The sequence below is a fragment of the Podarcis gaigeae genome (assembly GCF_964106915.1).
Source record: "Podarcis gaigeae genome assembly, chromosome: 16".
Taxonomy (NCBI): domain Eukaryota; kingdom Metazoa; phylum Chordata; class Lepidosauria; order Squamata; family Lacertidae; genus Podarcis; species Podarcis gaigeae.
The window spans coordinates 37529235-37541285 of record NC_139693.1 but is presented as its reverse complement, the minus strand read 5'-3'; the positions used below and the strand labels follow the sequence as shown (position 1 = coordinate 37541285).

Genomic DNA, 12051 nt, shown 5'->3' with positions numbered 1-12051 from the left:
CTTAAACTGAACTGTATTGTATTTGTGTATTTTATTGATTTTGTAAGCCACCCGGCAGACTTTGGTACACAGATGGCATAGAAATGGAACAAATATATATTTGGACATCATTGCAAACAGCGGCAGCCAAATGGGTAAGACTCAGAGGAACATCATGCAAACCATTTATTCCCAGTCCTTCTGAGCATGGGTTGGAGGGCTGGGAAATGTGACCTCTCTAGGCGGCAAAGTGTTCCTTTTTCAGTGGCCATGAAATGTCTTTTATTGTTGCCTTGGCGCAGAATGTCAAAGCATTCCAGTGGCGTCAGCATCTCTGTTTACAAAGGCACATTTTTATTCCTTTAGATTGAAGACATGCTAAATGAAGTCAAATTCAGTGAATATCTGGAGACCGGCATGCAAGTGACCGACATCAATTTAGGCGACTTTATCAAGCTGTATGTGAATCACCGGCCTGCTTTTGGGCTCTCACTAAAAGAAATAGAAAATGCCTTCCAAGTGCTGGGCTATGAGAATGAGAACAGTGAGGTGGCCATTAGTAGGGATGAACTGCTGCTGCTGCTACAACAGAGAGGTGGGCCTCAACCCAGAGGAGGGCAGCATTGGCCCCAAAACGGATTTGTCACAAAGCTAACAGGTTGTGTTTTTACCTTATTTGACCCAGGAGAGCATTTCACAGAAGAGGAGCTAGCAGAGTGCCTCACCACTTTGCTGGGCGCAAATCCTGAGGGGGGCCGCTCAGAGGTTGGCACCTATGACGCTACAGGTACTTGGCTACAGCAGTGGCGGAGGAACCGTCTCCGGCACCTGGGGCGGGGTAGCCCATACGGAGTGCGCATGTGTGGCATCCCGCACGTGCACATGCCGTACAGAATGCCGCACATGGACATTTCGTATGGAATGCCGCACTCCTTACAGGCTGCTGCTCATGCTGTATGGGCTGCCGCACATGCTGTATGGGTTGTATAGGCTGCCGCACATGCACAGTCCATAAGAGCTGCTGCTTGCACAGTGTCCATATGGGCTGCTGCTTGCACAGCAACTGTATGGAGTGCGCATGTGTGGCAGCCCGTATGGAGTGCGCATGTGCGCCGACCGTATGGGGTGCTGTACATGCACACTCCATACGGGCTGCCGCTCACGTGGTATCCTGTACAGAGTGAACACGTGTGGCATCCCGTATGGACTGTGCATGTGCTGCATCCCGTACGGTCGCTGCACATGCACAGTCCATACGACTGCTCTACAGCTGGGGGGAGGCAGGGGCCATCTTGTCACCTCCCTCCACCACCCCCACTTTGTACGCCCCTGGGGTTCACTTACTGTGAAAACATCAGCAAAATGAATGATGTGTATGCAGCCCAGTGTAAGCTGTTGAGGGGAGAGCCCGGTGCAGATGCAACACCATTATCTCCGTTGTCCTGAATCCTAACATCCATTTCAATGCCTCTCACTTTTCAGGTGCAGATGCCTTTATTGAGGAAGAAATTCCAGAGGAAATCACAGCGACGCACTTCATAACAGACATTCTTGACTTACCAATTCCTGAGCCGAGACTGACAGAGACGGAAACAACAAAGACCACAAACGAACCTGAATCTGGGAGCAGCATTCTGATCATTAAATCTTAATGGCCGCTGATATTTCTTAAACCTTAAAAAGAAAACACATTGCTGTAGCTGCATTAAAAAAATATTATTTTTTGCATCCCTTTAGAAATTGTATTTTCTTTTGAAATAAAAATTATCAGAGCCAGGGTTATGGAAGATGAAGGATTTTTTCTGGTGATAACAGAATAAATGATGGTAAGGAGGGATCTGCAGCCCATAATAGGAAAAGCGGTGGTAAGGGAACACCTAGCTGCATCACTCTCTTGACTCATGTTAAGATTGTGGTCCACCAAGAACCCTCGGTCCCTTTCACATGCACTGCTAGTAAGCCAGGTGTCCTTTGCCCTATATTTTTTAAATAATAATAATATCTTTATGGTCATTGCCCCCTCTCGGGGACAGCGAAAATTACTTGGCTGCTCCATCCACCCAGGTAGGGCACTCCACACAAAATCAGAACAACTATAAAAACACTAATTAAAACAATACAGTATAATACAGCAAGGAAGATTAAATGACTTTCAAAGTCCAGGTTTCCCATTCAGGGCCGAGATCGCACTGGAGAAGAAGCTGTTTTTGAGACGGCTCGTTCTTGTCTTGATCGTCCTGTATCTCCGTCCCGACGGCAGGAGCTCGGAAGAGACAGTGACCAGGATGCGATGGATCTTTTACTATGTCCAGTGCCTTCCTCTGGCACCTTGTGGCATAAATCTGCTCTAAGGTGGAGAGTGGGCAGCCAACAATGCTCTCTGCTGCCTTCACAACTCTGCCCAACGCCATCCTGTCCTGGGTAGTACAGCTTCCGTACCACACACATAAGCCATAAGTGAGCACGCTCTCAATGGCACAGTGATAGAAGGCAAGCAGCAGTTTCTGCGGAAGATGGTTTTTCCTTAGGATTCTCAAAAAGTACAGTCTCTGCTGCGCCTTCTTCACAAGCCCCCTTGTGTTGGCACTCCAGGACAGATCCTCTTGTAATTCAATACCCAAAAATCTGAACGTTGTTACCCTCTCCACACAGACCCCATCAATCAAAAGTGGCTGGACATTGCTCTTCTGTCATCATATTTGTGCATCTGGTTCTTCCTGCCTAAGTGCAGAACCCTACATTTGTCCCTCGTGGAATTCATTTTGTTACTTTGGGTCCAGTCCTCCAATCTGTTAAGGTCATTTTGAATTCTGATTCTGTCTTAAGGCATTAGCTCTGCACCAAGCTTGGCATCATCTGCAAAACTGATGAGCACACCCTCAGTTCCTTCATCCAAGTCATTTATAAAGACGTAGAACAACAATGGGCCCAGGACAGAACCCTGCGGCATCCCACTGGTCGCTTTCCCCCAGGATGACAAGGAACCGTGAATGAGCCGGGGTTAGCGGGTGCAAAATACTTGCCTGGCATTCTTTCACACACCTTTAACCTAATTTCATATTTCTTTTTCTATTAGACATTGTGTGAAAGAAAGTAATAGAAGTAGAAAGAAATTGGAATTGAGTAGATTGGAAGTCTAACACAAAGGGAGAGGGGGGTGGATGGTGATGGGAATTATCTGTGGGATTGAGTGTAGGTATGTTGTATGTATGTAGGTATGTTGTATGAAATGTATGTATGTGTATTAATGTTGAATTATTTTAACAATAAAAAATTATAAATTAAAAATACTTGCCTGGCCCTGGCAAACCAGGCTACACCACTCCCTCAAAGGACACCGTTAATCTGCATACTTATTAAACTGACTTGACAAGCAGTTTCTATACAACACAAATCTCCCAGATCTATGCATTATTTTAGTTGATTCATCAGCTACCTTCCATACAACGATCTTATATAACAAGAAAGTGTATATAACAAGAAAAAAAAATTCAGTAGGATACAGGGACAATGCAAGGTGCATTTAAAAGCAAAACAGGCACCACACGAAGCAGCTCCTTGTCGTGAACCCGCTTTGAGACCGTCCGTGTTTGTGTTTGTTTTACCTGTGTATAAATTTTATGAAGGAAATAAATAAATTCTGAGGTAAACTCATCCAGCTGGAAGAAGTGGGGCACAAAAGGGGTGGGGGGCGGGAGGAAACCCCCAAGCGCAGGCATAGGCAGACTCGTCCCTCCAGATGTTTTGGGACTACAACTCCCATCATCCCTAGCTAACAGGACCAGTATTCAGGGATGATGGGAGTTGTAGTCCCAAAAAACATCTGTAGGGCCGAGTTTGGCTATGCCTGCCCCAGTGTTTCAGAGGAAAGCGCAGGCATCGCCGCATCCGGCCAAGGGCGCTCGCCTCACACCGAACTGCGGCGCAGCGCCGTTTCCCTCAGAGGACAAAAGCGCGGGAACGCCCCTCCCCCCGCCCCCGCCGCGTTCCCGCCCCCTCGCCTTGGGGGTGGAGCTAAGGGCGCGCGGGGGCGCGTCCGCCGAGCTGGCGCCTGCGCAGTGCCCCGCTCGGCTCACCACCACCTCCTCCTCCTCCTCCCTCCCTCCGGGGCGGAGCCAGCGAAGGCGCCTCCGTCGTGCGTGCGTGCGTGCGTGCGGGGGCGCTGCCGCGGAGCGAGCCGAGCGAGGACGGAGCTGCCTCCGCCTCCGCCTCCTCCCGCTCCCAGCCTCTGCCGGTGCGGGCCCAGCAGTGCGAGAGGGAGCGAGCGAGCGCGGGAGGGAGGGAGCGCGCCAGCCAGCCGGAGTCCGGGCTCTCCCTCGCGGCGGCGGCGGCGGCGGCGGCAGCATGTCGGGCCGGTCGGTGCGGGCCGAGACCCGCAGCCGCGCCAAGGATGATATCAAGCGGGTGATGGCGGCCATCGAGAAAGTGCGCAAATGGTGAGCGAGGCTGAGCCGCAGGGAGGAGAAGGAGAAGGAGGAGGCTTTGTTTTTGTCTCGAGATTTATTTTGGGGGGGGGGGTGTGGAGTGAGGGAAGGAGAAAGGGGATAAAGGAAGAGGGGCGGCGCGGGGGTGTCGGCGCCCCCCCTCCATCCCTCCCCAGACAGGCCAACATTTCTCCTTGCCTCCGAGTAGGTGGGTGGGAGTCCCATTGTGAAAACACCCACACATGGGGCCTACTCATCTTTTCTCTCCCCCCCCCCAATATGTCTTACCCCCCAACCCCCCCTCCAACATGTCTTCTGTCCCTCCCCTCCCTCAGTTTCCACCAGATACCCTTCAGGGCTTTCTCCTTTTCGCCCCTCCGCCCGCTCATTGTTGAACCCCCAGGCTCCCCCCCCCCATCCAGTTCCTAGTACAGACCCCTTAGTGCTATCCCTCCTGAGTCACCCCCTCCCACCCCATCTATTGGGGCTCCTCCCAGCTCCGTCCTCTTGGGAGGCTTCTCCCCTCTTGCACATAAGTTGAGCACACACCGCAGCAGCAGCAGCGTCCCCACATCCTCGGGGCTTTTCTCCCATCTCCTTTTCCCTTGGCTTTCCCCCTTCTCCTCTTGGTGCTGTGCCCCTTATTGGTTGTCTTCTAGATCCCCTAGAGTTCCTTAGTGAGACTCCCTCCAAGGCAGCCTTGCAGATTTACTTCTTGGACCCCCTCCCCTTTGTTGTGGTCTTCCCCCTTGTGGTCGGCTAGAAGTCCCCCAGGCACCTCCTTTTTCGGCTTCTTTTTCTGACTTCAGCTTCTTATGCATATATTTCTTTGTCCTTCTCGTCCTCCCCCCTCTCAGTCCCTTGGGTTTTTTTGTCCCACCCCTTACCCTTGGATGGTTTTTGCTCAGCAACCCCACCCTCAACTCCTTGATTAACTTCATAGAATGGCAAAGTAGACCGTGAGGGTCATCTATTCCAACCCCCTGAAATGCAGGAATCTTTTGTCAAATGTGGGGTTCTCGAACCCACAACCCTGTGTTTAAGAGTCTCATTCTCTACGGACTGAACTATCTCTGATCTTCTGTATCATATCTTAGTACAATTTGGGTGCCTTTTCTTTTACAGATACCTGGGTCTTTCCCCTTCCTAATTTCTTCCTATTTTCCTCCATTGTAATTATTTTAAGGTTTTCTTTACCCATATCTAGCCCCCCCCCCATTTTTCACTGTTGGATCTACTTAAACCTCTCCCTTGGTCTTATGTATTTCCTTCCACCTGTCTCTCTTCTCTCCCTTGCCCCTTTAGACATAAACTCATTTGGCAAATGCATTGGGATGGATTCCTTGGTTGGCCTCCATTCAAGCATCTTCTTCCTCTCAACTTTCTTCTTGTCCTCACTGTATATTTCCCCAAGTGATGCTTCCCACACCCACTGGCTTTGCTCCCTGTTGTGTGAAATAGATCAATATTCTCACCATTCCACATCCTGTTCGGCTAAATCTGGCAGCAGGCAGAGAAGGACTTCTCTCTCCAAACTCTTTTTTCCTCTTTGAACCCAATATGACCTCTTCCCCTCCCAACTGCCCCTTGACCTAGATTTGAAGCATTCTTAGACCAGTCATTTGATTTTTTATATATCTAGCCCAGGACAGGCTCTTCAGTGTCTTGGGCAGATCCTTTTAACTGAACAGAGACTGGATCTGGGGCCTGTGACTGTGCTGTAGCCGCTGCAGGTATCTCGTGAGCTCTTCTCCCTTCCATGAATTTTACAGACACTCTTTACCATCACTTTGTTCCGTGTGCGTGCTACTGCTTTCTGCGGCTATTCACCCAACATATTTCTTAGAATGTGCATGGCAGCACCTTCCCAATATCCTCTTGGTGAGCTGTCTCCTGCTTCACTGTAGGGGGGGGGCAGATCCCTCTTCTGCACACTCCAATGATCATTTGCTGTTGTAGCTCCTTTTATCCTTCTTTCTGATACCCCCTGAAGTGTAGTGCTGCTTCTGCTTGGCTCCCTTGCGCTTTTGTTTGGTTCGTGCGAAAGATAACAATGTGCTTTGTGAATTGTGATCTGTGGGTATTTCCTTTTTTATTTTATTATTAATTCAGAAGGGAGAGTATATTATGGTGAATAGGCAGACATCAGATGTGACTTGGATTCCCATCTTTCTTTCAAAATCCTCATGCACCTTTAAGTGTGAATGGTTATTTTAAATGCTTTTCACACATTTCAGAGGAAATCTTGAAATCAAAGGTAAAGTTTAGAATGCGTATGTGTTTCGATATTTTAATGGGAATGGGTCAACCAAGTGAACGTATTTTAAAGATTTTTAGTTTTGTGCTACGAATCACATTGGTTCCAGCTTGTATTGTTTAATTCTAAAATCTGAGTGGAGCTATACAGGGAGGGTGTAATTGCTACTTGAATTTGTTTGAAATTATATAATTAAAGGTTGTAACCTTGGTAGAATTGCCCTCTTTTGTTAAATCTTTACAACGTTTTAGCATTTTATTCTTTTGTGGGGTTTTTGTGTAGTTTTTATTGTGAAAATCATTGTGGCACAGCTAAACAATACAGCAAAATGGTTATTGAAGCACAATAGGCAATCAGTGTGCAGTTTGGTATTTTTGGATCAGATAACATAGTATGAATGTAATTCAAGACAGGCTTATTTTGTAAAACAATGTGATTGAGTTTTTGTTACACCAATGCACAGCTCATAAAAAGCAGAAATCATTGGATTCAGGGGTTTTGTGTTGGATAAAATAGTTATTCTATAGGTATCTATTATAAACAAGCAGAATACAGAAAAACCGGTTAGTATCCTTCTTTTCTTCCCAGAGTGGATGATTGCAGTTTTAAAAGATGTTTGTGAGCAGTCCAGTTCAAATTGTAATGGGCAAATAGCTAAAAAGTGTCTTTTCTGATGCAGACTGAGAAGAGGAATTCAAAATAGAAATCCAAGCCATTGTGTTGAAAAGCCGAAACACTGCCAGCCTTGTAGTCTTAATGATAGTACAAAGTTCTAGGAATAATGCTTTTGTTGTGCGCTTAAGAAAATGCACTTCGCTGGCACGCACTTTTAGGAGCCTAACATAATGCAGGGAGAGATGGTATGCTCGTTATCAGCATCATTGTAGCTGGGTGCTTGATGCTCCATTTGTTTTTTCAAGGCAAGTGTGCGTCTTGTTTCCTTTTGTCATTCTTTGCCAAAAGTGTGGAGAAGAGAACATTGGAGCCTTGCTTCTTGTTTAACAAATAAGTCAAGTGAAACTTTTTTGCCAGCATCTTCTGTTGTCATAGCAACTGTGCACAGGTGATCACACTGGCTCATTCCTCCAAGAGCAGAGTGATGGGGAAAGCCATAGAAATTTTGCAGACTTCAATCCTGACATAGCAGCCTTCCAGTTGCTGTGGGAAACCTAGTCAGATCCTTAAAAGGATTGTTCATGTCACAAGTTTATGTAGATCTTGTTCTTCAGATGAAAAATGTAGGACCCCCCCTCTATTTTTCCCATTGGGGAACAAGAACAAGAAGAAATGTACAAACCTTTACTAATGTGCAGTGAAAGGTTGGTGGATATTTCTGTATTCTGAGATGAAAGATTGTTGGCATGAAATTTAATGTCTTTACATGCCTTCTGTGTGCTGCACTGTATTGAAGACTTCAAGCTTGCTATTGCTGAAGACACTTTGTGTGATATGGCATTGGGTCCCAACATACGTTGGGCCTTCTCAGTAGTGGCCCCCGCCCTGTGGAACACCCTCCCATCAGATGTCAAGGAAATAAGCAACTATCCTATTTTTAAAAGACACCTGAAGGCAGCCCTGCCTAGGGAAGTTTTTAATATTTAATGCTGCATTGTTTTTAATATTCAGTTGGAAGCCGCCCAGAGTGGTGGGGGAAACTCAGCCAGATGGGCGGGTTATAAATAAATTATTATTATTATTATTATTATTATTATACATTGGGTACAGTTCTGTGCATGCATGCACATGTGTGTGCGTGTATGCAGAATGAGAGAGAGAGATGGTGCTGGAGGAAGAAAAACCCGCCTGAAGCAGTCATGGGAAAATAGCAAAACAGACCAGGCATATACATATATCTCTCACTGGAAGGTTGTTGCAGGCAAAATGTTCTACAAAAAGTTATTCCATTGCTGTTACCAAGTGTGATTAATGAATGCTGGCAAACTTGGGGAACCCAGTAGTTTTAGCAGTTATTGACTACCTTTGATGGTTCAGGTGTTTGGATCACTCTCTGCATTCATGCAGTCCTAAACCATTGAGAAGAGACAAGTCCTTCTCAATCAGCATGGCTACTGACACTGGTTTCAGCCTCCAGTCAAACATCTGCTTGAGACAGAAAGGTTTATTGTTCAGTATTCATGTGGTTTGATGGTGTTGATTGTCTGTGGCTTGATGATTAGAGAAAGATTTTTTTCCTTCTGAGGCACATGGATTTCTGGATTTCTGCTTGTTCAAGGTGTGCATCTGTGTCGGGGATGCAGCCTTCTATTTATCAGATGGATACGCTATAGCTTTGAAAACTCAAAAGTTGTATCTTAGGCATGAGGTTAAATAGGGCCTTGAAGGCAACCTATGATGAAAATGATTTATTTCAGTGCCAAAGTCTGTTGAGTATTTCTCATGTGTATGTGTTATGTGCACCTTTTTATTTGATATCTGTATGCATGGTGCAGGCCAGAGAAACCAGGTGATCCTATTACTAGTAGAAATAGTTGTGTTTAACAATGTGCTTGATCATATTGATGTGAGTGATGCTTCGGCATATCTAATTTACTCTGGCTTGTGTCCATAACCAGTTTGTAGAAGGATTTTTATACTGTATTAATTTACCTTTTGCTGAGGTCCATATTAAGATAATGTGTTAAACTAGAAAAGTATGTCGCTTTTTATGCATAACTGAACTTGAGATTAAAACATACCTCGATTTTAAAGAAGCTTAATTTGACCAAGATGTGAAAAATCATTGGGTTAGTTTGCTGAAATGGTGTGGTGCAGTTAACCAGATCTATGGGGGTCAGTTTCTGTGCAAAAGTGGTACAACCCGATCTGTTTGCACTGCTGTATACCTAATCCTAGTGCACCCCCCAAAATCTTTATCCACAAGTGTAGCCATCCCTGACCCTAGTTGGCCTCCTCCAACTTCCCTAGAAGAAAACAAATGTCATTGTGCCCCCTGATAGGCCATTCACAACACAATAGAGAAAGGTCGAGATAAACTAAGAAACAGAGGTACTACTGCCAAGTGAAATGCTTAGAGGGAGGAAAAAATATTAGAAAGTGTTAATTTTAAAATACTGATGGTGATGGTAGGTAAAGAGAAGAAACACCCATCTTAAGTAGTCATGGGAAATAGTAAAACAGATCAGATAGCAGCCTATGTGAAGTAGAATCCTAATCCTGCTCAAAGAAACTGCTGGTTTCCCCTGTTTTTTCTTTATTATTCAAGATTACAGAAGGCATATACGTCCCTAAGTATCATTCATACAAATTATAATCCATATTGCGCTGAGCAGGCCCTATTCCATGCATACTACCCATGCAGATTTTGGTATATCAAAAATGTTTGTAGAATGGGGAACTATGTAATTAAAATAGAGTGCTTCCAGTTAGATACTGCTTTTTGAAGGACAGGTCAGTGAAGCAGCATTGCTAAATTGGAGGAACTAATTATCTTTTTGCTAAAATTTGTAAGCTGTCATAGTGGCTGAATAGGACATACTGTTCAGTCGTACCTCAGCTCCCAAACACCTTGGGAGTCAAGCGTTTTAGCTCCTGAACGATCGAAAACCAGGAGTTTTCCAGTTTTCGAATGTTCTTTCGGAAGCCAAACGTCCAACGGGGCTTCCATGGCTTCCTGCAGCCAATCAGAAGCCACGCTTTGGAAGTCGAATGTTTCAGAAGTCGAACAGACTTCCAGAACGGATTCTGTTTGACTTCCGAGGTATGACTGTACTGGGACATAGTGTTTCTATTCCATATCCTTACCAGTATCTCTATTCCCTCATTCCCTGATTCTTCAAGCGTTCTGTCCCTTGGCCCATACCCAAAGAACCGTGCAGCTAACACTGCATGCTCAAGGGGACTTTGGACTTGTATTTCTTAATAAAGCAATGGGAAACTGCTTTTGAATCTTAAGGAAGTTTTGTAAGAGGCATGGGATACTCAAAGAAGAAGACGTTAGTCTGCTGGGCACATCTCAGGCAGCTTGTTAAATCTTGTTTTTTTCAGCATATGTAGACCTGAGTTCAGTGCTCTTGATCATCTACATGAGTGGTGGGGGACCTCTAGCCTGGGGGCCAAATGTGACCCTCCAGGCCCTTGTCGCTCTTCCTAGCCACACTGTTCACTGCCCCTTCACCTCCTTCTGCAGTGTTTTTGCCTGGCTGGAATGTGTCCTGGAGCCCTGATAATGTCTTCTGCTTACCTGGAAAGAAGATAGAGAGGGATGTGTGAGTGTGTAGACTAGCCAATGGGTAAAATAGCTCTCCCTTGCACTGGCAGGTGACCCCCAGATTGTTGCCCACAAGGGAATGTGTCTCTTGGGCCAAATAGAGTTACGTCAAATCAACATAATTAAATGAAGACTCTCAAATATCAGGGATAACTTTCACTCTAGATTTTTTTTTTTTAAATACTAACATAGGTTTCCTCCTGTATTCTACAGTTGATCGAGTGAAGATGCTGTTTGTGGCTGCTTTGAGATGCTAACAGGTATATTGAACTTTTGGTTTTCAAATGCAGCATCTCTAAATACGTTGTGGAACAGATTCTGTTTAAATGTTGTTTTTATAACTAGAAATACTTACACAGGTGTCTTGTGTTCAAGAGAACAGCGATAGGTTCATTCTTCCATTGGCTTAATTGCTTAATTACATTACACATGCAGCCTTATGTAAACTGCTGAAGAGCTCTTTTTTGATTAAGCGGTCTATAAATTTTGTTAAATAACAAATTACGTTTAGAACTCAAATTTAGAGTGCGTTCTACTTTAGTGATTTTCTTTCAGTGGTAGGTCAGTGCATTGGATTTCAGAGCACTGATAAACATTTCAGAGCATTGAGGTTTAGGAATGGAGAATGGCTCCGTTGGATCAGAATGTTGATATAATATATAAAATACATGTTTTCAGAAACACCATTGTAAGAAATGCTGCTGTAAGACACTATACACTTTTATGATGTGGATGGCCCCTGTTATAGTCTTTGTCTTCACCCTTTTCTCTATGATGAATAGCTAGTAGGTGAAATAAAGCTATGGGGGGATTGCTGCTAATTTTCATAGTGTCTCTCATTTAAAAACAAAAACAAGCTTTGTGATATCACAGAAATGATAAAAAGATAATTTGGACCTCTTTCCATTCTATTGTTGTTCTTAAAATTCCACTAAACCTCTCACATTCTGTTCTACAGATTAATACTTCTGGTCCACCAGGGAATCTTCTTTATCCCCTTCCAGTGTAGCTGCTTTTGTTACTCATACTTGCTGGGACTTGCAAGGAGTTGAGTTCCAGTTAACTGCACATGTATGTGTGCTATATCATACGGAAATTTAATGGGGTGCTTCAGACATAACACAAGACAGTGGTTTGGCATTGATTGAGTGAAGAGTGAGCAG

At 45.0% G+C, this 12051-nt stretch overlaps 2 protein-coding genes across 3 annotated transcripts in view; both read left to right on the top strand.

The window, feature by feature from the left end:
• CFAP251 (cilia and flagella associated protein 251) overlaps positions 1-1704 on the top strand; it is a 35715-nt gene extending 34011 nt beyond the window's left edge. For both annotated transcript variants that reach the window (XM_083716957.1, XM_083716958.1), the window contains exons 20-22: positions 346-574; positions 665-766; positions 1462-1704. In XM_083716957.1, the coding sequence (XP_083573083.1) occupies positions 346-574; positions 665-766; positions 1462-1631 (501 nt within the window). In that variant the 3' untranslated portion in view covers positions 1632-1704. The remainder of the gene's footprint in view (positions 1-345; positions 575-664; positions 767-1461) is intronic.
• Positions 1705-4131: 2427 nt separating this feature from the next.
• The window catches only part of BCL7A (BAF chromatin remodeling complex subunit BCL7A), a 32017-nt gene continuing 24097 nt past the window's right edge, over positions 4132-12051 (top strand). The window contains exon 1 of the mRNA XM_083717828.1: positions 4132-4415. Within this exon, the coding sequence (XP_083573954.1) occupies positions 4324-4415 (92 nt within the window). The 5' untranslated portion in view covers positions 4132-4323. The remainder of the gene's footprint in view (positions 4416-12051) is intronic.